Source organism: Delphinus delphis, chromosome 6 (genome assembly GCF_949987515.2).
Source record: "Delphinus delphis chromosome 6, mDelDel1.2, whole genome shotgun sequence".
Lineage (NCBI taxonomy): Eukaryota > Metazoa > Chordata > Mammalia > Artiodactyla > Delphinidae > Delphinus > Delphinus delphis.
The window spans coordinates 33,054,273-33,077,896 of NC_082688.1; the positions used below are offsets into that span (position 1 = coordinate 33,054,273).

Genomic DNA, 23,624 nt, shown 5'->3' on the forward strand with positions numbered 1-23,624 from the left:
ACCCAGCACTGCTTGAGCCTTCTCTTCTCAGACCCAGGCTCACCCACTGGCCAAAGCTGGACCCTGTACCCCCAGGTCTACTCATCCCCTGCAGCTCAGAAGGAGCCTGACAGTGTGTCCTCAAAATATTAGCCATGGAATTACCATAGCAAGTCCAGTCCTAGGTATATACCCCAGAGAACTGAAAACAGGCACTCAAACAGACAATAGTGCACCGCTGTTCACAGCAGCATTATTTACAATAACCAAAAAGTGGAAATAACCCAAGTGTCCATCAACAGACAGATGGATAAAGAAAATGTGGATGCATACACAATGGAATATTATTCAGCCATTAAAAGGAATGAAGTTCTAGAAGGACCTTGAAAATACTTTGTTAAGGAAAAGAAGCCAGACACAAAAGGATAAATATTGTGTGATTCCACTTATATGATGTACATAAAATAGGGAAATCCATAGAGATGGAGAGTAGAGTAGAAGTTACCAGGGGCTGGAGGAGGGGAGGAAAGGGAATTATTGCTTAACAGGTATAGAGCTTCTATTTAGGTTGATGAAAAAGTTCTGGAAATATGTAGAGGTGATGGTTCTACAACATTGTGAATGTGCCTGATGCTACTGAATTGTGCATTTAAAAAATGGTTAAAATGGTAAATGTTATACGTATTTCAACACAATTTTTAAAATAAATTTAAAAAAAATATATATATACACCAATATAAAATCCACATATATAGCAATGATATTTAATAAAAGTAAACAAATACTCTGGAAAAAGAAAAGAAAGGCAACAGCTAACCATCCCTCCTGAGGGCCTTCACTGACAAGTTGGCCAGATGCGTGCTCAGAGAAGTCAACCCCTGACCTGATGACATCGATGGGGGACCGCATGCGGATCCTCTCCCTCTCGGGAACCACGTGCCACGTGAACACCAGCCTCCAGTCGAAACCGCCAATCTGGGGCTCCCCAGCGTTCCCCAGGTACTCGAAGGTGTTCCAGTCGATCACATCGATCACAGGGCACACCACTGCCAACTCCTCTTCATGGATCCTGAAAACAGTCAGAACAGCCTTCCACTAGAAGGAGGAACACCTGTCTGAGAAAGGCCTGCTTCTCTTATTCCAGGGGTCTACAGCCAAGTCAGCCCTGGCAGGTGAGCAAAAGGGGGCTGCTGGGCAGTGGGGGGAGGCAGGGAGCTAGGACTCTGGCCCTGATATGAAAAGTCCCACAGCTTTAATATTCTGATTCCATCTAGGGATATTCTGGTTAAATTTGAATCCCTCTATGAAAGTCATGATGTCAAAATTAAAGCTAAATTTTAAAACGGAAAGCACATTTTCAGTTTCTTCAAGACTGCAAGAGATTTCTTCATTTAATTAAAATGAAACATCTTCAAGTCAAGAAATAATTATCTCCCTGTGAAAAGAGATGCGCCCAGACCAAAGGGTCTGCTTTGCAGTTAGAAAATAAATTTTAATCCTGCCTCTTATTTACTGTGTAACATCAGCATTGTCACTTAACTGCTTAGAGCCTGTTGCCTCATGGGTTACACTGGAAAAATACACCTACTCATAGGTTAATGTGGACTCCCTACAGGAATGTTTGTAAGAGGCTGGCAGAGAACCTGGAACTACTGCTATATTTTTCTTTTAACCTTTTTTATTATTAAATGTTACACGTAGTGGAAAATGTGATAATTTCCTTTTGCAAGCATCAGCTTGTGCGTAGTCTTCAGCAGTTCTCTCCACAATCATTCTTACAAGCCCAGCCATCCCAGCAGGCTTCCGGACTGTGTTTCTTTGCATTTGACAGCACACCAGGAAACATGAGCTGAGACTGAACCACGTGTGAACGCTAGATTTCTCTGGGTTACATTTTGGGGGCAGTTCTCTAGAATTTGAGACCTATAAATCATTAACTTGTGACTTGCAGTCCAGCTGGTTGGAACCACGGGTAGTCTAATTTTTGCAAGAAAGGGAAAAACGGGGGGAGCCTGCACTGGAGTAAAGAATTCTAAATCACGGTTAGAGAACGTGCAGGCCCAGTAGCAGTGGTTACTGGGTAGTGTTTCCTGGCATCTTGTGAGCCAGGGACCAGGGATGCCAAACATCCTGCAGTGTGCAGTCCAGCCCTACACAGCAAAGAATGGTTCTGCCCCAGATGTCAACAGCAGCTTATAAAATGCCAGGAGCACTACCCAGTTGATGTGACAACCAAAAACATCTTCCACTTCCAAAAGCCCCTGGAGGAAAGGGGCTACTGTGCCTGGTTGGGACCACCTGAGGGACAGTCTACACTCCAGTGTCTCAACTCTGGTGCACCCTCAAGTCTTCAGGGAGCTTCTGAAACATCCAGAAGGCCAGGATCTACCCCTCCAAATAGTCCAGGAGTTTTTAAGGTTCCGCAGTTATTTCTAAAGGGTAACCAGGGGAGAATCCCTTTGTCTCCAGGTATGGAGCAAGGACGTGATTATGGGGAATGCTGCCTCGCTCTCTCCAAAGGGTGGGACGGGGTGAAGTGGAATTCTAGATGGCATTAATGAATCAGCTGAAGGGGAAAAGTGCCCCTACCATGACTTTAGACAGGCCTAGAGGCAGCCCTCTGTATGCACAGTGGGGGAAGGGGGAAGGATGAACTCACTAGTCCGGGTTCCAGAGTGAGCACCTAGCTGTCACTATGTTCTAAGTAATCTCAGAGTCCATCACTGGCCTGAGGAATCCTGAGTCCTTTCTGCGGGTGAAGCTCACCAGAGCTGAGCGGGAGAAAGAGGCAGCAAAGGACCAGGACAGCAGGAAGTGGCAGAGCAGAGCTCAGTCTCATGCAGGAACAGAGGCGAGGGGGTCCCTAGCTCTTTCAAACAGACCCTGACAACCAAGCGTTGGATGCCAAGGGAGAGCAGTTTGCCAAATGCACAGGCTCTGATCCTCCAGCCCTTCACCCACTCCACAGGGAGGGGGCCAAACAGAGACCCCCCAGACTTTCCTCTCCCACCCGGAGGAGCTCTGGGCTTGCCAGCTCAGCTCCTGATGCTGAATCAGTAGGATGGAAAGGGAAAGAGAGAAGAGAAGAGAACAAAAGTAGGCCCAGGGGTAGATGAGAAGGTGAGTGTAAGAGACTGTGGGACAGCAGGGGAAATATCCTTGAAGACACAGCCATATTTATACTTTCATGACTCTATAAAAAATATATTAAAACAATATTTTATGACTATATTGGTAAAAAGACAAACAATCCAGGCTAGATTCATTATTATATATTCATTATTATGATATTCATTTTCCATTCTGATTTTAAAAGAAATTAACATAAAATTTTTTTGGGGGGGTCCCTTAAAGTTTCATGGGTGAGCCGTAGGTATTGTAGGTACTGCATGTAATAAATAAGTCAGCCCAGCTTGAAGGAAATACACCAAAATGTATACCCTCCAGGAGTGCAATTCTGTGTGACTGATCATATTTTTTTCTTGGTTGATCATACTAAGTTTTCTACAATAAACGTGTATAATAAGCAGTAATAAAAGCAAACACTCATCTAGGACCTCCCACATGCTGGCATGTTCTAAGCACTGTCCGTGTATTAAGTCATTTAACGGCCTCCACAGCCCCAGGAGGTAGGGACTGTTACCACGCTGTTACCAGGGACAGAGGCTTTGCCCAAGGGGCATCTGAGCCCAGCACCCCTGCCTCTCATGCCAGTTTGGTCAGGGCCCCCGCCTCCCCCCGCCCCCCACCGACGGTCCACGCACCTCTGCAGCAGCGGCTCCAGCCACCCTTCGTGGCACTCGCAGTGGCAGTCCAGGAAGGTCAGCACGTCGCCCTTGGCCGCGGAAGCCCCCAGCAGCCGTGCCCGCACCAGGCCCTCCCTCTTGTTGGCGCGGATCAGGCGGACCTTGGGCAGCCTGGCCAGCTCGGAGGCCAGGCGTTCCTTCAGGTGCTCTGGGGAGGCAAGCGGGACACCGAGGGTCACCGCCACACATCCCCAGCCGCGTCCTTGAAGGGCCTCCCTGTCCCCAAGAGAAGACTAAGTAGACACGAGCCTCCTTTGCTCTGCACCAGGGACGTGCTCACCGCACCCAGAACCAAGGCTGGAAGCCCCTGAAGGCCAGGGAGGCTGAGGTGGAGGATTCCAGAACCACCAAATGCTCCCGTTCAAAACACACGCACATCGAACTGTACTCCTGAAATGAGTGAATGTGTCATGTGGATGTATCTCAATAAAGCTATTACCTCCCAAAATTACCTTGACTTGTAAACATTTAAATAAAAAGCACAAGAACCATCCAACCACGATTTTTCCAAAAAATTGTGTTAATATAAACTTTGTTCATTTATGTTAATTATGCAACACATCATAAAATTTTAATTTATATGGAATTATATTAACATAAATTTTATTTATAATACAATTACGTTAACACAAATTTTCTCAGAAGTACGTTTCAGTTGACACAGTAATAATAGTAACAATGGCAGCCAACATGAGAAAGCCTGCTGTGCTAATTACAGTCCAAGTGATTCATAGAACTCACATGAGTCTCATAACAACCCTATGAGGTAAGTACTCCTACTGTCCCCATTTTATGAATGAGAACATTGATGGCAGAGAGGCTAAGTGACGTGCCGAGGTCCCAGACAAGCGAGCTGAGGAGTCATGATGTGAACCCAGGGACTCTGGCTCGAGTCTGCAGGCTTAACGCTGCCTCCAGAGCTTTCTCCCACAGCTGCCCATCCTTGTTAAACAAATCCAAAACTTGTCAGGAGGACATGCTTATCCCATTTTGTAAGAGAGGAAATGAGTCCTTAAGAGTTGAAAGGATGTGCCCACAGCTAGAACTGGCCCCAGGACTCCCAACTCCACACACAGGCTCTGGGACTAGAGGTTCCGATTCATGCCTCTCGATGGGTAGGTGGAGGCAGGTGAGAACCAGTCAGGTAAAATAAAAATGAGAGAATCTCCCCACATCAACATGGGCTTCATCTCAAAGTCCCCCTCAATCATCAGTGACGGGAAAACTTTGTATAATGTTCTCAGTTGCTTTGTTGTCTGTGAAATGTTTCCCTAAGTACTCTTGATACTCAAACAAGAAACAAAAAACATTCATTGGTTGATTTTTTTCAACCCTAAATATAACTGCATATAAGCTAATGGCAGGAATAAGGGAGGTGACTTCCCAAGCAAAGCTAATTAGTGGCAGTGCCCAGGGAACACACAGGAAAACTGTGGTGCAGCCACCCAGCACTCAGGATGGGTTTGGTCTGCATCAATTTTCTGTCTGCCTGAACTGTCTTCCCCAATCCTGGAAGGCGCTGACATCCCTCATCAGCTCAGACTGACCCTGCAGGAAGGGTGGGAGGAGGGGGCAGGGCAGGACTTCTTACCTCCAATACACGCTGAGAGGGGCATCCTGCTGACTTTACAAATTACCACGATGGGGAGGGGAAGTCCTGTCCCCCCCCAGTCTTGGCCTTACATTTATGGGAGCACTGAGCTGTACTGGGCTGTATTCCTGTCTGCTGAGCAGCTGCTTGATCCCATAAAGAGAAAATAATCTGATATTTGCTTCTGAATGAATACACTTCTGAAACGTTTTTGGCACTCTGCCGTTTTTTAAATAGTTCATAAAAGCAGAAGTTATCGCTGAACAAGTGCCAGCAATGGGCCAGGCCCTGACGTAGCAAGCTGCCACCTTCATCTCATTTAATCCTCAACAATGACCCTGAAAGGTAAGAACTACTATTATGCCATTTTACAGGGCTGGAAGGCAAGGTTGAAACTGGTTAAGCTCCTTGCTCAAGGCTATACGGCTGCAAAGTGCTGGAGCTGGGATTCTAGGCTATGTGGTGTGACCCAGAACCAGTGTCTACACAGACATATTTAAAACAACCCTGAGAGGAAAGGAAATGGAGATGCATGCCTACTATAAGCTGGCTGCTATGTGAGGTTCTGTCCTCCACATGATCTCATTTATTCCTCACCACAAGTCTCTGGTATTAGTGTAGATAAACCCATTTATAGATTAGAAACTAAGGCTCAGAAGACAAGTGACTTGCCCAAGGTGCCATGACGGGTTATGGTAAAGCTCGCCTAAGACCCCTGACCACAGAATTCAGCACCTTGTAGGCTACACTAGGCCTCAACCCCCAGTCTGGCTTGCCTGCCGCCATGGGGAATGCCAGCTGTCCCCTAAGACTCACTCTCCCCATGCTTTTCAGCTGAGCACATGGACACCCTCCATAGAGACAATGTTCCTAGCCTCCCTCACAGGTAGGTGTGGCCAGGTGACACTGTTCTACTCAGTGGGACTGAGGGCAACTTCCAGGTGTAGCTCCCAGTCCCCTTGAAACCCTCCTGCTGACGGGAGTGAACAGGAGGTGAAGACCCAGCCTGGGCTATGCAGACAGAGGCAGTGCACCATCCTCGAGAAGAAGGAGACTTAGGGCAGGAGGAGCTGGGCCCTAATAGCGCGGAGGGGCCACACCTGCCCTAGACTATTACCCCAGATTTGTGATGTGAGCGAGAAATCAATTTTTATCTCATGTAAATCACTGTTATTTTGAGTCTCTGTGAGAACAGCCCGGCACACCCACCAATTAGGACCTATACACCAGGCTCTGAAGTCAGACAGACCAGCCTCAGAGCCTGAAGCAGCAGATGCCCAATAAGCAGTGGCTCTACCCTGATGGGTGGTCCGGGGTGGTGATTTGGTTTGAAACGGGCTCTAGCAACCAAGTCCACAGCTCTCCCTCTTGCAGGGCCATGACATTTCCCCTCACTTCAGCTTAGCTGCCCTCACGTCAGCTAGTGGGCAAAGATGTGCTGGCTGACTACCGCTCCATGGACAGGGCTAACCCCAGCCAGGCAAGGCCATGGCAGTCCCTACGCCCCTCCCCCTTCCATCCGTGTCCACCCCCAACGTCAGCCTTGCTCCACAGGGCAGCACAGTTGAGTCCCCAAGACCTAGCGACGTTCCAGCTCTCCCGATAGCCCTCAGGCGGCTCCCAACAGGCTCCTATTTAAGCTAAACCCCTTAGATTGGCCTCCGAGGTGCCACCTGATCTGGCCCCACCCACCCTGCAACCTCATCCCCCAGGTCACCCTCCACCAGCCGGTGGTCTGACCCGGAGAATGGCTGCTGTTCCAGCTTCTGCACCTGCTGCTTCCAGCCCGGTCCCTCTCCCCAGACCTTCACTGCGCTGCCTCTCTAGCTTCTGGCTTAAAGGCTACCTCCTCAAAGAGGCCTCCCTGACCTCCACCCGCTAGAGTAGGCCTGGTGCCCAAGCCCCACTCGCTCTCCTGTTCCCAGTATTCTTTCAGAGCACTTCCTACTCGTGCTGTAGTATAGTATCACGTTCCATTATGGTATGCTATGTTATACTGTGTTGTACTATGTGATGCATATATTATGTTATGTTCTTTATATGTTTATTGACCATCTCCACCCACCTCTCTGGAATGTGACTTTTATGAGAGCAGGGATTTGTCTTGTTTCCCACGGAATCCCCAGCGCCTTAGCACACATTCAGAAAACGTTCACTGAATCATAAAGGGCCAGCCTTGGACTGCAGTGAATTGCTGGATCCCAGGTCACTGGTTAGGTCTGTAGGGACAACAACCACCCTTTCAATGGAATGCCTCTCCCTGGCTTCAGTTCTTCTGTCTAGGCTGCCCCTTTTTGATCTCATCCCAAACTCAACATGTTCAAGGCCAAATGCCCCCCTTCCCCTGCCAGACCTGCCCCTCCTGCCCTAAATGGCTTTTCTAGCTCTGGGACCGCATCACCCTTCACCAGGAGACCCAAGCCAGAAGCCCGAGGGTCCACCTCACACCTCAGCCAGTTTCTGGGCCTGTGGATGCCACCTCCCGGGTACCCCTCCCCCCACCCGCCTGCCCTTGCCCTGCCCTCCCCTCCCACCCGACTCCAAGCCTCCATCTCCCACCTGGGCCACCTCCACAGCCCCCTGGCCTCCCTGCAGAGCTCCCTAGTACCTCATTCTCCACACTCCAGCCTAGAGGGATTCCCCAAAGAGCAAAACTGGTCTCCTGCTTGAAATTCTGCCTTGGTTCTCCCTGCCCTCAGGACAAAGCCCCAACTCCTCAGCCTCGGGTCGAAGGCCTGAGCCCTCTCCCCCCACCCACCCCCGTTCATCTCTTGCTACTCACTGCAGCAGCCAGCCCTCCATTCTTCCTGAACTACTTGCAGATCCTACACAGTCCACACAGCACTGCACCTCTAAGCCTTTCCATATTCTGTGCCCTCCACTTGAAACGCCTCCCTCCACCTTTGCTGTCTGCAAACCCAGCCTTCAAGATTAAGGTCAACCATCCCCTCCTGAGCACCCAGGTGGGGTGAGTCCCGTAGCACCGTGTGGTAGAGCCCTCTGCCATCACATCTGCCTCCCCCCACCTGGCTCTGAACTCCCTGAGGGGAGTGGCCAGCCACACAGGGGTGCAGGAAGCCTGTCCTTCCAGGCCTGTTCTATATGTCCCACGTCACACTCTCGCTTCCCAGGCACAGCCACAGAAGGGCAGGCTCTTCCAAGAGCCCACGTCAGGGGCTCACCTCGATCGCTGTAGTCATCTACAAGGATAACTTCTTCTAGCAGGGTGTCTGGGGATGTCTCGAGGACACTGTAAACTGTCCGAAGGAGAGTTGACCAGGCTTCATTATAAAATGTTATGATGACAGATGTCGTGGGCAATTGATCATAATTGTATTTCTTCTCTTTGCACCTGCGAACACAACACAACTTCAGGAATCAAGACCCCACTGTTGACTGTATGTACCAGGCCCAGGCTGGTGCTGGGGATGGAGTGATGAAAGGGACGTAGGTCACGGTCCTGGGGCCTCCCCCTGGGGAATGGCAAATAGCTGCTGGGATGTTCCAGAGTCCCCCGTGTTCCATTAGGAGACCCAGCAGATTCTTTAAAAAGGTTTTAAATACTTAACGAGCTTGAACTGCAGATGCTGTTTTTAAGCTTTAAAGCAATTTTCAGATTTGTGCAACATGCAAACTCAGCAGAATCAGAAGGGAGGGGGACTGTTACTTTTCCCCGCCCAACAGCTCTCCCATCTGTCCACGCCTTTCCAATCCCACTGAGGCCTTTGCTCAGACTGCGCCCTTTCCTCCCTTTCCTGCTTGGCACACTCTCTGTCCTCTTTCAAGAACAACTCACCCCGCCTTCTCTGGAAAAGTCTGGGGACACCTGTGTGGGGCAGGTGCTCGCCCCTCCTTGCTCCTACAGCACCTTGCCCACGTCTCCGTTTCAGCAGGTGTCACTCTCCGTGCTCCAGAACTCACCACCACTTGAGTCTCCCCCTATCTTCTCCCAGCACCTTTCCTACTCTGCATCCCAGCAGGGGCTATGCTTTCAAAGGTGATGCACTGAATGCATAAACTGGAACCATGGCTAGGATGTGTGAACATTCCAGGAAGGGCTCTGTAGAGAACACTGACTACCCCCTAGCCCCCATACCACTGCCACCACCCACCCTCCCGTTCCATTCTGAGGCAGTCTCGTGGTGAGGAGGGCGCTGAGCCCACCCATCTCTCTGGGGTTAGGCCTTGGCTGGCAGTGATAAGAACCATTTAGCTCCCTCTTTCTTTGGTAGGGTTTTCTGTTACTTTGCACAGAAGGTTCCAGGTTGACACAGAATTCTCTCCTCAGAGTAATGGATGACAAACTCCCAGTGTCATCCCAGGGAGGAGGCAGTGCCTGGAAATCAGGACATGGCTGACAGCAAGATAGGGGAGGAACAGAAACCCACAAGGGACACCAGAAGGACCAGGGTTTGAAGGCTGGCCTGGCTAAAGGCCAGACCAAGGGATGGGGTGGAAATTCGAGAAGAAGATAAATGTTGAGGCCTGGCCAGCCTCCGGGGGCAGAAAGGGAAGGTCTTACAGATAAGCTAAGTGCAAGATCAAAGAGATGGAGAACCAAGCAGGGTGAGGGGTGAAACCAACATCTATTGACTATCTACCACGTGCCAGGCACTGTAGCAGTGGGACCTGTATCAGTCAGTCACCGATCATTTCCTCATCGCCTACTATGTGCCAGGCACATAGGCAAAGCCCCTGCTTCCCAGAGCTTACAATCAGGGGGATAATAATCAAATAAGTAAACATATCAATAATTTCAGAAAGTTAGGGTGCTATGAAGGAAAGGAGGGGGATGAAAGAGAGAGCAACTACAGAGGGGAGTAGGAAGGGGGAATGGAGGCAACCACAGAACAGGTAATCAGGGAGGGCCCCTCCAGGAGGTGACACTTAGGATGAGGCCTGAATAATGAGGGACCCAGTCCCACAAAAAGCAGAGGAAAAGCCTTTTGTGTACACAACTTATTTCTTTTTTTCTCCTTTTATTTTATTATGAAAATTTTCAAACATGCAAAAAGTAGAGAGAACAGTATAAGAAAGTCCTGTGACCCTTTCACCTAACTTCAGTAGTCCTTAACACATGGTCTTGATTCATCTTTGTCTTCACCCACTACCCCCATCCCAGACTAATTTTAAGCAAAACCCAGCATACCACAGCATCCATAAATATTTCAATATATATATCTAAGGGATAAAGATTCTTTTCATAATGAACACAATATCATTGTAACACGTTAAAAGTTAGCAATTCCTTAGTGCTATCACATCTCCAGTCTATAAGCTTTCATCAAAATTAATGGTGTGTCTTCCAATGGTTGGAAGACACATCATTCTCTTATGAACCAATAAGAAAGACAAATGCTACCAATCATAACTGCAGAATGCTCTGATTTTAAGAGACATCCTAATTTCAGAAATGTTTAAATATTTTTTTTAAAGTGGCTTAGAGCAGCGGTACCCAGGGACCGGTTTCGTGGAAGACAATTCTTCCACGGATGGGGGGTGGGGGGTGGAGATGGTTCAGGCGGTAATGCAAGCAATGGGGAGCAGCAGATGAAGTACCGCTCGCTCCCCTGCCGCTCACCTCCTGCTGTGCGGCCCGGTTCCTAACAGGCCCGGGGTTTGGGGACCCCTGCCTTAGAGGGAATTCCCTGGTGGTCCAGTGGTTAGGACCCTGCACTTTCACTGCCGAGGGCCCAGGTTCAATCTCTGGTCAGGGAACTAAGATCCCACAAGCTGCACCACGTGGCCAAAAAAAAAAAGAAAGAAAAAATGCCTTAGAATTGATGAAATGTAGCACTTTATTTCACTCTCAAAACCTCTTCCTATGTTAGCATTCACTGTTCCTATTTTAAAGACAAGGCTGAGAGGCGGGGTAGCCTGGACAGTTCTCAGAGTGCCTGCAAGTATGTATGTACTTGGCTGAACTCCTTGTGTCCCTGTGCGATCTTGTCACAGGGTTCTGGCTCGTGCCTTTGACCCTGCGGGAGGCTCAGGTGGGCCATCAGAATCTAAACAAAGATCCCTACATCCCCTCTCCTCAACCAGCCCTCCCTCCTACCAAGAAACAGGAAATTTCTCCTCTCATCCCTCTCAGGGTCTTCTAAGTAGCTCCAGGTCCCTTTTCCTAAGCGCCAGCACAGTTTCTGTAGAGGGCTCTGAGGCTACCCAGGCAGCAGCCCAGGCTCTGCCATCACTGAGGTGGCCTTGCCACATGAATAGGCTTATCTGAGAGTCTCTGAGAGGGGCTGGCTCTTCTCAGCCCCCTTTACATTCTCATGCCTGCTTCATCTGTAGGCTGGAGGCATGACCACGCTGGTGCCCTGAAGCGATAAGGCATTCCCATCAGCCTTAGCCAGCAGGACCTGAATTCTTGGACACGCTGGTCTTCTGAATCACGGAAGTGATTACTTAGCGCTGTGCTCCACAGAGGGGAGTCCAGCCCATACTCAAGGGGAGGAGAATTAGGCTCCTTCTTTTAAAGGGAAGACTATCAAAGAATTTGTAGGTATATTTTAAAACCACGACACATGAACAGAATGCAGCAGGAGTAACAGTATGTGGCTTCTAAGACCAGGTCATAAGACACCGAAGGTTCCTGTTTGTTCCCTCCCATGGACCATCCAATCTGGGGAAAGCCAGCCACTATGTAGTGAGGACACTCAAGTGTCCCATGAAGAGATCTATGTGGAGAGGAACTGAGGCTTCTGACAGCCAGGACAGCCCAGACAGACTTTCCAGCATATGATGGGCCATCCTAAAAGCAGATCCTCCAGCCTCAACAGTCCCAATCAAACCTTGAGATGACAAAAAACCCAGGTAGCATTTTGACTACAATCTCATGAGAGACTCCCAAGCCAGACCACTCAGATAACGCACTCACAAATCCTTGACCCACAGAAATTATGCGAAATAATAAACGTTTATTGCTGTTTTAAGTCATTAAGTTTTACGGTCACACATGCACTGAAATAAATCGCAAGGAAACTATCAGACAGGCCTGAGTTGACATTTTATAAACCAACAGGCCTGTACTCTTTTAAAAAACGTGACTGTCCTAAAAGACAATGAGAGTCTGAGGAACCATTTCAGACTAAAGGAGACTAAAGAGGCAGGACAACTAAATGTCCTACTCGATTCTCAATTAGATACCGGGTAAGGAAGAAAAAAGTTGCTCTAAAAGTTGGGACAGTTGGAAACATCTGATATTGTATAAATTTCCTGAATTTGATAACTACCTTCATGGTATCATGAGAGAATGTCCTTGTTTTTAGAAAATACACACAGAACTAACAAAGGATAAAAGATTATCATCTCTGTAACTTATTCTCAAATGTGTATAATATTATAGGATACATATAGAAAGAGAAAAATTAAGTAAATGTGGCAAAATAATGAGTGGGTCTAGGTGAAGGCTATAGAGGATTTTGGCTATTCTAGCAAATTTTCTCTAGGTTTGAATTTTTCAAAATTAAAAGTTTAATACAAAAAGAAGAAAAGAAAATTTTTAATGTTGCAAAGGGTGTACCCAAACACCAAGCCAATTCTGACCTACACGTATCTCAATCTTAGTGGCCCTGTCCAAGGCCCTCTCCTTTCTCACTCATTCCCACTTCTACCAAAACAGCTGCCCCCTGAGGATGTGGAGGAAAAAGAACACTTGTACACTGTTGGTGGGAATGTAAGTTGGTGCAGACTGTGGAAAACAGTACGGACATTCCTTGAAAAACTAAAAATAGAACTACCGTATGACCCAGGAATTCCACTCCTGGGTTTATGTCTGAAAAAACCCAAAAACACTAATTTGAAGATACATGCACCCCAAATATTCACAACACCATTATTTACAATTGCCAAGATATGGAAGCAACCTAAGTGTCCATCAACAGACGAATGGATAAGAAGATGTGGCAGAGGGCTTCCCTGGTGGCGCAGTGGTTGAGAGTCTGCCTGCCGATTCAGGGGACACGGATTCGTGCCCCGGTCCGGGAAGATCCCACATGCTGTGGAGCGGCTGGGCCCGTAAGCCATGGCCACTGAGCCTGCGTGTCCAGAGCCTGTTCTCTGCAACGGGAGAGGCCACAACAGTGAGAGGCCCGCGTGCCGTTAAAAAAAAAAAAAAAAAAAAAAAGATGTGGCAGATATATACAATGGAATACTACTCAGCCATAAAAAAGAACAAAATTTTGCTATTTGCAGCAATGTGGATGGACTTGGAGGGCATTATGCTAAGTGAAATAAAATAAGTCAGACAGAGAAAGACAAATACTATATGACATCACTTATATGTGGAGTCTAAAAAAATACAACAAACTAGTGAATATAACAAAAAAGAAGCAGACTCACAGATACAGAGAACAAACCAGTGGTTATCAGTGGTGGGGGGTGCAAATTACTGGACGTAAGATAGGCTCAAGGATGTATTGTACAATATGGGAAATATAGCTAACATTTTGTAATCAATCTAAATGTAAAGTAACCTTTAAAATTTGTATAAAAATCTGAAAATTTTTTAAATTTTAAAAATAAAATAGAACAAAATAAAATTAAGAGAATAAAAAGTCAGAGACAAAAATTTTTTTAATTAAAAAAATGTTGATGAAAACAAAAACAAAAAACAGTTGCCTTCTTCCAAATATATGTTAGAGCAAAAAGAAAACACACACATATATGTATAAGAATATTAATAATTATGTCTGGATTTAATATTCTCCGAGTACTAGACAGGGTGCATAGAAAAGCCACCACAGCCCACTAGAAGCATCAGAAAGAACTGCTTATACTACATGAAAAAAAAATGTGTTTTTGTGAAACTAAAATTAAGATTTTTTTATCTTTAAAAACAAGGTAAAGCTAAAATTTAGTTTCACATATGCACCAGTCCAAAGAGAAATGAGTAGAAATAAGGACAATCAGGTTTTCAAACATGAAATTTATTCAATTTAAACGAACTGTCCTTTAGTTTGAAATCACATCCTTACTGTTTTGGATTAAAATTTATTTCTTCTCATGATGGGAGTAAATAGGAGAACAAGACAAGCTCTGTTTGACCAAATAGAGTTGGGACTGTATGTCAGCCCCTCCTCAGTATTTTTGTTTATGTGTTTTCACTGCTGTGCAAAATCCAGAAGTTCAAGGGCACTGTTCTCAAATGTCCAGGTGGGCTATTTGTGTGCTCTGAGATTACAAGATACCAATTTAGCAATATACACTCAGAGCTTTCTTTTTTTATTATTATTAAACATTTTTTATTTTTGGCCACGCTGCGCTGCATATGGGATCTTAGTTCCCCAACCAGGGCCCTCAGCAGTGAGAGCTTGGAGTCCTAACCACTGGCCCCCCAGGGAATTCCCTACACTCAGAGCTTTAAAATGTTCCTCTTCTCATTCATCTCATATCAATACATCTAAGAATTTCTCACCCAAGTGAATAATCAGAGATACCCTGAAGGAGGCTTGTCGTAAAAATTTTTCTTTGTAACATTATTTATAATAGTGAAATTCTGTAAACAATTTAAATGTCGGAGGATAAACATTCATGGTTGCATGAAGAAATGCTATATGGCCATCCAAAGCCATGTTTTCAGAGAATATTTAGCAATAAAAAAAGGATGACCACTCTCTGACATTTAATCAGAAAAGCAGGGTACAGATCTATAAACAGCATCATGTCAGTTCTTCGAACAACAAAGTGTGTGTGCATGCACTCACACATAAACAGTAAACAATAGAAAGAAATATGCCAAGAATGTTAACAATGGTGATCTCTGAGCAGTGGGATTATCACTGATTCTTATTTAATTCTTTATATTTTTCTGCATTCTAAAATTGTTCTATAGGGCTCCCCTGGTGGCGCAGTGGTTAAGAATCCGCCTGCCAATGCAGGGGACACGGGTTCGATCCCTGGTCCGGGAAGATCCCACATGCCACGGAGCAACTAAGCCCGTGCGCCACAGCTACTGAGCCTGTGCTCTAGAGCCCGCGAGCCACAACTACTGAAGCCCATGCGCCTAGAGCCATGCTCTGCAACAAGAAAAGCCACTGCAATGGGAAGCCCATACACCACAACGAAGAGTAGCCCTGCTCGCCACAACTAGAGAAAGCCCACGTGCAGCAACAAAGACCCAACTCAGCCAAAAATAAATAAATTTATTAAAAAAAAATAGTTCTATAATGAACATGCATCATTTTTATAATCACAAGAAAGATTTTTAAAATGCTGAATCACATTTCTTTAGCTTGCCATAGCAAATGTCTTTACTGAGTAATATTTAACATTCTGCCCTCTCCTTTTTTTGTTGTTGGCGTAGTATATTTTCTCCTTTGTTCTTTAATATATCGCTTTACAATAGCCAAGACATGGAAGCAACCTAAATGTCCATCGACAGATGAATGGATACAGAAGATGTGGTATACACACACACACACACACACACACACACACACACACACACACACACATATATAATGGAATACTATAGCGACATAAAAAAGCGTAAGATAATGCCATTTGCAGCAACATGGGTGGACCTAGAGATTACCATACCAAGTGAAGTGAGTTAGAAAGAGAAAGACAAATACCATATAATATCATTTATATGTGGAATCTAAAATATGACACTAGTAAACTTATTTACAAAACAGAAACAGACTCACAGACATAGATAAAAAACTTATGGTTTCCAAAGGGAAAAAAGGGTGAGGGAAGGATACATTAGGAGTTTGGGATTAGCAGATATAAACTACTATAAATAAAATAGATAAACAACAAAGCCCTACTGTATAGCACAGGGAACTGTATTCAATATCCTGTAATAAACCAAAATGGAAAAGCATACATATATATATATATAACTAAATCACTTTGATGTACACTAGAAAGTAACACAGCATTGTAAATCAACTATACTTCAACTGAAAAAAAAAGAAGATAAAACATCCTTTAAAAGCATTCTCCTTCATGAAGTTCAATATATCCTTCCTGAATATCTCTAAATTTGCATCCAGGAAAAACACTTTCCCCTTTTCCTGGGTGATAAAAAGCTGTGCATCCTTCCATTAGGCAAGGGCAGCTATGCATCACTCAGGGTTCCACTTCTGCATAGGAGATAAAAGAGAGCTCAGAACCAAATTCACTGCTAAATCATAGTAAGCCATCCTTTCCTTAACTTTCTGGTATAATCCATGTGCTTTGTAAGGGCAGGGGCTGAACTGTGTTTTTCTCTGTATTTTCTGCATGCTTTGCAGAAAATACCTAGTAATACCTAGTAATAATAGTAACATTTATTGAGTGCCTACTACATGATAGGCAGCGTGCTAAGCATTCTACATGCATTATTCCCTTTAGCCTTCAAAACAACCCTACTGGGTGCGGACTACCATAACCTCCACCAGTACAATATATGTCTATGTATTTTATGGATATGAATGAATGGGTGCGGCAAATACTTCCAGGTCTTCTTTTATATTATATTTAGGTTATCACATAAACATCTTTAAAAAAATGAAAATTCATATCCTTTGGAGAACAGGCCAGGGAGGTCATAATATACATAGGTGTGTTTTATTGGCCCAGAATGCTTTCTCCTTTCTTCATCTTACTGCACTTTGCTCTTTCAGGAACCATGCCTCCTGCACTCTCAAGCTGTATGGTTTGTGCAGGGCTGGACACACACACACACACACACACACACACACACACACACACGCATACATACAATGTGTGTGCACACACTTGTGTATACATATGCACATATACACACCCCTCTGGGAAGGTCACATGCCCCTGGCCTGACCAATCAACATTTTCCTGATGAAATCAGTTGAGTCCCTGTATTCAGGGCCCAGAATAATCTGAACCCAGTTCTAATCTCAGGCTTTACTGTCATAGAAGTCAATATATTTTCTTTTATATTTAAGTCAGTTTGCATTGAGTTTTCAGTCACTTTCAACCAAAGAACCCTAACTAAGAGAGAAAATAAGTCTTTTTTTAAGGTGAATATAGGACTTCCACTCAAGGCAGTATGAAAGATTTAAAATATCTGGGAACACCTCTTGGTAAAGGACACCCAAAAAATTCTTGATAAAATACTTTAAAAAAATCTTTTAAATGCATGGATCAGCTTACAAAAAAGTAAAAGAAGTCCTCGGAGTACAGGAACAACAAGGAAATCTATGAACCTGGATATTAGAGGTATCAGACAGAGCATAAAATAAGTATGCTGACTATGCTTAAATAAATAAAAGAGGACCTCAAATGAATGACAAAGAAACAAGAATGACAGACAAATTTAACTCAGTATAGACATCTCACAGCAAAGAGCAAGCCAGGGGACAGTGGAATACTATCTTCAAATGCCAAACTATCAACCTGGAATTATATACCCAACCAAACTATTTTTTGAGAACAAGAGCAAAATAAAAACATTTTCAGATAAATAAAACTGAGTGTTTACAACAATAACCTTGTCTACAGCAAGAAATACATGATATCTTTCAGGAAGAAGAAAAGAATCCCAGAAAGATCTCTGAGATCCAAAGATGACCATTCAGGAAAGAATGATGGGAAGAGAAAATGGTAAATGTGTGGATAAATGTAAACAAATACTGCATTTTAAAAAATGTCTAATGTGTTGGTTTAAAAAGCAAGACAGAATTAAAATAGTGGAGTAAAATGACATACAAATTGGGAAAGAAGGTGATCAATGTTAAAGCATTCTAGGATCCATAGTTATCGATTAACTTTAGACTTTTTTCAGTTAAATATATACTTTCAAATTTACCACTAAAGATTGGAAATAGATAACTGCCAAATTAATAGAGAGAGAAAAATGGAACCAGAAGGTTCTATGGGTTCAAAAAGCAGTATGGAAAAAAGAGAAAAAACATAGAAAAAGCATAACAAATAGAAAGCATAAGTAAGATGGCATAATCAAACACTAAAGTATCAGTAAGCACAGTAAGTATAAATGGACATAACATCTAATTAAAGTCAAAGACTGTGAGTCAGGATTTTTTTTTTAATGATAACACAAAATCCAGCAACATGCTAATTAGAGACATGCCTAAAAGCTAAGTCACAGAAGAAGTGAAAATAAAAGGATGGGAGAAGGTATCATGAAACTCTAACCAAAAGGAACATGTTCTGTAGACTTAAGGTACTGATTCAAAGAAAGGACGCCACTCTGACAACCACAAGATGGGTCTAGGAAAAACTAATAAAATAGCCTCAGTTTACAACCTTGTCGGGGAAGCAAAGAAACATCAGTCTAATCTCCACACCATGTGTGATGTTTCTCCAAAGGTAATGTTAAGAGAACAGACAAGCAGGCTACCTCTCTGCAAAAAGAGAAATCTTAACCAACTCCCTTCTGCCAACCCCAGCAAGACACAAACACTTTCTTTTGCTGAATTACCTATTTAGAGCTATTTTGAGACTCTTTGCCATCCTAGCACCCAAGTCCTAGTCCTTAAACTTGGATACACACTCTGCAACTATAGCACTAATACGGCTAAAACCAGAGCAAGTGTTCAGGAAATGCAAACACCTGTGTGTATTATTTACACACTTTTCTAACCAGCAGTTCACAACTCCTTGGCAGTGGCAGAGAACAGCTGATGTTCACATGCGTGGCATCCCCATACATGTGCGGTGGAAATGCAGAGCCCCAAGGGCGCTGTCACTCTACCTTTCTCTCCTGCTAAAGAGGTCAGAATGCAAATGAGAATAACAGTATAGGATTATCTCAAGGCTTCCCTTATCTATGAAAACTAAAACTTCATGTAAGTATTGGTACATGATTACCCACCATCACTTGTGACACACCTTGTAACTGACTGTGATGTCACCACGAGTTTCATCTGCATTTGACCTGTTATCAATCCCCACTTTGTCTAATTCTGGTATTCTCCCACAGCCTCAAAAGCACCCACCCTTAATCTTCGGAGTGAGAAATCCAAAGGCTCTAAGCCAGTAGCTTTCAACACTAGCTGCACATCAGCCTCAGCCTAGGCCCTACCCACCAAAACTCTATTTAACCATTCTGGGGAAGATCCCTCACATAATTTTTCAAAGTTCCCCAAGGCCACAAACCCAGCTATCTGGCTCCCCACTTTGGCCTGCTGCCATCTCACAGCGAAAGTTCCCTCTCCTCACTAGGCTCAAATGAGACGGTATTTGTGAAAGAGTTTTGCAAACCCTATACTTACTACACTACCATGCAAGAATTCCTTGTCATCCTCCTCCCTCCTCCTTTTCCTCCTCGATTCAGTGCCGTAACTAATAGAAAAAAAGCGATGCACTCATCTACTGGCATGTGAATTATTAGCCTCACAGAAGGGCCAGGGTCTACACCAAGTCTTGAAGAATTAGAGCCAATACTTCAAAGTGTCTCTATTAGCTACCAAGGCTTGCAGATGCCAGAAGAACCAAGCCAAACAGTCCCTTGCCTATGATAACACACTGATCCCCTGTAGTGCAAAGACTTTGGTTAAAAACGTGTGTGGGCCTTTGTACATACTCATGCCTGAATATGTTCTCACCCACTTACCCGTGTGTATATTTTTCAGAATCTATTTCTATACCTGGAAAAGTCTAGAAGGATACACAGCAAAATGTTAATAGTGGTTCTTCCCAGGATGGTAGGTTTATGGATGATTTTTCTTTTTCTTTTTTTTTTGCTTCTCTGTATATGCAAACTTTTCTAGAGTGAACATGTATTGCTCTTATAATTAAAATTAACAGATAAATAATTGCTTCCATATCAAAAGGGAGGATGGAATAAAAGATCTGGGTTCTAGATCAGCTCTGCCCCAGATCTGTGTGTTACCTTGGGGGCATGGCTTTTCCTCTCTGGTTAGATTGGATGCTCCCTCAGGACCTTCCCTCCTATGACATTCAAGGATCCTAACCACACCTCTGCTTATTAATTAGTTCTAACCCTCCCCCTCACCCAGGACCCCGACTGTGAACTCATAATCTGCCATTCTGGTTTCTCAGGCTAAATCTCAACACCTTATTAGGTCCTCACGCCCGTATGAACTATAATAAAAGTGAGTCTTCGTGAAAGGCCTTGACACTACTGGCTACATCTAAGTTATACCTCAAGGCCTGGCTGGGCTGAGACCGACACAGATGGAGCTCACCTTTCTCTCTAGGCAAGAATGACCCAATAGGCCTTGCTGCAGGAATTAAAGACAGGAGGCATTCACACTCCTTATCACGCTGGGTTTGGATTAACTTCCCAGGGTCATTGCAATAGCAGGATCTATAAGCAAATCCTGATAGGACACAGAGCAGCTGTGTCACCATGGAGATGGAACACCATACGCCCCACAGGTCATCCACAATGTTTCAAAGAGACTTCACAACCTGGGACAACAGAGGAAGTTGGAACCTGGAAAAGAAAAACTTTATGACCAATCCCTGGACGACTCTTAAAAGCAACCTCCTGAGTGTATTGTTGGCAACAGGGAAGGCAGGAAAAACTAATAAGAACTGAGTACACAGTGTGTTCCCAGGTGTTAGGTGTTTTATTAACTCCTAGGTTGTGTTATTTCTACTCATCCCCTATTTTGCCGACAGGGAAATTGAGGCTCAGAGAGGCTAGATAGAGCTGATGAGCAAAAGAGCCACGATTTTATTTCACGTGAGCTGGGTCTGAACCCTGATTCTGACCTGAAAGCTTCCCCTAGACCTTGCCTCAGTGAGCACCCTTCGTGTTTCAAGCAGATAAACATATATTCAGCCATTTGGCTGAACAGGAGGAACTACCACCAACCCCAACAAACAAAGCTCGACTCAAAAAGATAAACAGTAAAAGTGCCTAAGGTAAAAGCATAGGCTAGGCATGAGCAGATCCTGAAAAACAGCAGAGACAGTGAGGTGCAAATCCATTCAAACTTTGCCAGTGAGGGCAGAGGTGGGGCCTCCTCCTGCAGACATTCATGCTCTCTCTGACCAAGGACGCACAGAGCAGTTGCCTAAAATCCTGAAATCAGCACAGTACCATGGGGGCCAGGAGGGTCACAGTCCCCCAAGGCCAGTTCCACCACTTTCCAGCTGTGGGGCCTTGGGTGAGTCACCTGACCTCTCTGGGCCAATTTCCACACCTGTAAAGCAGGAGGGACAAGGAGCAGGGAGGAGTGGCAGATGCCTGGTAGATACAGGAGGTTGCCCACTTGGCTCCAGAACCCCCTCTCTGAGCCCTCTTTCCCTCAAAGTCTTTAAGGAGGGGGCTCCAGCAGGGACCTGGAAGATCCCTACCAAAAGAGGAAAGGAAATAGAAGGTCAGGAGGGCCATCCTCCACCTGCCAGCTTGTTCCCTTCTTACCTAAGCAGTGGGTACAACCCCTCCAGACAGCAGCTCCTATAGGAATTAGGCCTCTGACCACACAGGTTCCAGGACTGTGTTACCCACAGGAGTCAGCTCTGCTGGACCACAGCCAGAAGGAGCCCTTCCCAGCAGCCGCTCCTTCCTGACTTCCTCCACTTAAAGGTCAGGAGTACCAGAGAGAGGGCAAGGAGGCTTGCGACTTCCGACTTGCCCTTCCAGGCACCTTTCATCTCACCTGCCAGGCGGGCCCTCCCCTCCTGGTTGATTCATGGGCCCTGGTGCACACAGGTGCACACAGGTAAGTGAATGAAGCCTGTCTCGAACCCCACAGGTCCTTAGCTTCGCCAAAGCAGGACGTTACAGGCGTAACTGGACTGGGGGTGCCTTTGGACCCAGGAAGGGCACCCAAAGGGTCTCATCTGAAACCTGTCTGCAGATTTGTCAATTTCTGAGATTTTTCTATGTTCATTTTTTAAAACTTTCTCCCCCACCCCGCAGTATGAACACTTTCACTGCCCACTTCCGAGTGACTCAATAATACGCGAGATCCCCAGGTCTTTCGAGACCCCGGTTCCACCTTGCCACTTCACAGCTGCAGAAACTGAGGCCCGGGGACTCCGAGGGCGGTGCTTCTCCCGCCACCTGGGGACTCACAGAGGGTTCCAGCGCTCGGGCAGGCGGCGGTGCAGCGAGATGCGGTCGCTGAGGTAGATGTTGATCTGGTGCAGCCGCACGCTCTCCTCCTGCAGCCGCAGCTCTTCGCCCTGCAGCTGCAGCCGCACTGCCTCGCCTCGCGCGCCCAGAGCGTCCTCCCGCACCGGCGGCCGCGGCAGAACCGGGTCTCGCCGCCCAGAGCGCGGGGTGCGTGGGAGTCCTGGCTCGGCCGTCCCGGCCCCGCGCCGCGCCCGCAGCACCGAGCCCAGCCCGGCCAGGGCCAGCAACGCCAGCAGTACCAGCAGCGCCTCCCGGCCGCGCCGAAGCCCTCGCGGGCAGCGCCTCCACGCCGCGCGCCCCAACATGCGCCCGCCAGCTGCGGCCAGCGCCCGGCGCGCCCCGAGGCGTTGGCGCAGCCAGCGACCCGGATCCCGGAACCGGCGCGCCGCCCCGCCCCCGGCCCGCCCCACCTGCGCCCCGCCCCCTTCCCGCCCCTCCTGCCTGCTGAAGGGGCGAACTTTTACAGGGTCCTCAGGAGGGCTCGCTGAGCCGTGCACCTTCTTGGTGGGCTGTGTGCTTTATTAAAAAGGTAACGGCCGTAAAACCCTCAGCTCAGCGCCTGGCAAGTCGTAAGCGCTCCGTAAATGTTGGCCGAATGCGCTGTGCAGGGCGCTATGAATTTCACTGCCATTATCTCATCTGACCCCTACACAGTCCAATAAGAGAGGTACATTTTACAGATGAGGAGACTGGGGCACAGTGAGGCTAATTTACACCGGGCTATCTCATGGAGGCCTGCAGGCATACCGACCTAAGACGTACTGCTCGGATCCCTTGAATAACAAACCCTCCTCTGGCTCCCTATTAGTCGGTAATGTTTCTTATTCCTCACTTTACAGACGCCTCCAAGAAACTTATCAAAGAAATGAACTATCCTCTCAGAAAAACACGCAAACACACCCATGACTGCACACACCCCAGGCCATCCCTTCATGTTAAGTAGCCCGGTTCCTGGCTAGAGGTTTCCTTTGGGAGGATTGGGAGAATGAGGAAGCTACAGGGGTGCCGGAAATATTTAATAGGGTCCAGACGAGAGTGAGGCATGAGGCTCTCTCCAAGGCAGAAAATTGAAGCATGGGCCAAATAAGCCTCAGTAATCAAAATAAACAATATTTTTCAAAATCAAAATGAATGCAAAAAATCCATGACAACAAAACACCAAACTTTTAAAGGTAGAAAATCTAACCCTGTGCTTGCACAGCTC

At 46.1% G+C, this 23,624-nt stretch overlaps 1 protein-coding gene across 1 annotated transcript in view; it reads right to left on the minus strand.

Moving 5' to 3' along the window:
- Window positions 1–22,725, minus strand: part of GALNT12 (polypeptide N-acetylgalactosaminyltransferase 12) — a 39,583-nt gene extending 16,858 nt beyond the window's left edge. The window contains exons 1-4 of the mRNA XM_060013364.1: window positions 22,361–22,725; window positions 8,559–8,728; window positions 3,744–3,933; window positions 863–1,048 (exon numbers count right to left, since the gene is read on the minus strand). Coding sequence (XP_059869347.1) covers window positions 863–1,048; window positions 3,744–3,933; window positions 8,559–8,728; window positions 22,361–22,725 — 911 coding nt within the window. The remainder of the gene's footprint in view (window positions 1–862; window positions 1,049–3,743; window positions 3,934–8,558; window positions 8,729–22,360) is intronic.
- Between the last annotated feature and the right edge of the window lie 899 nt (window positions 22,726–23,624).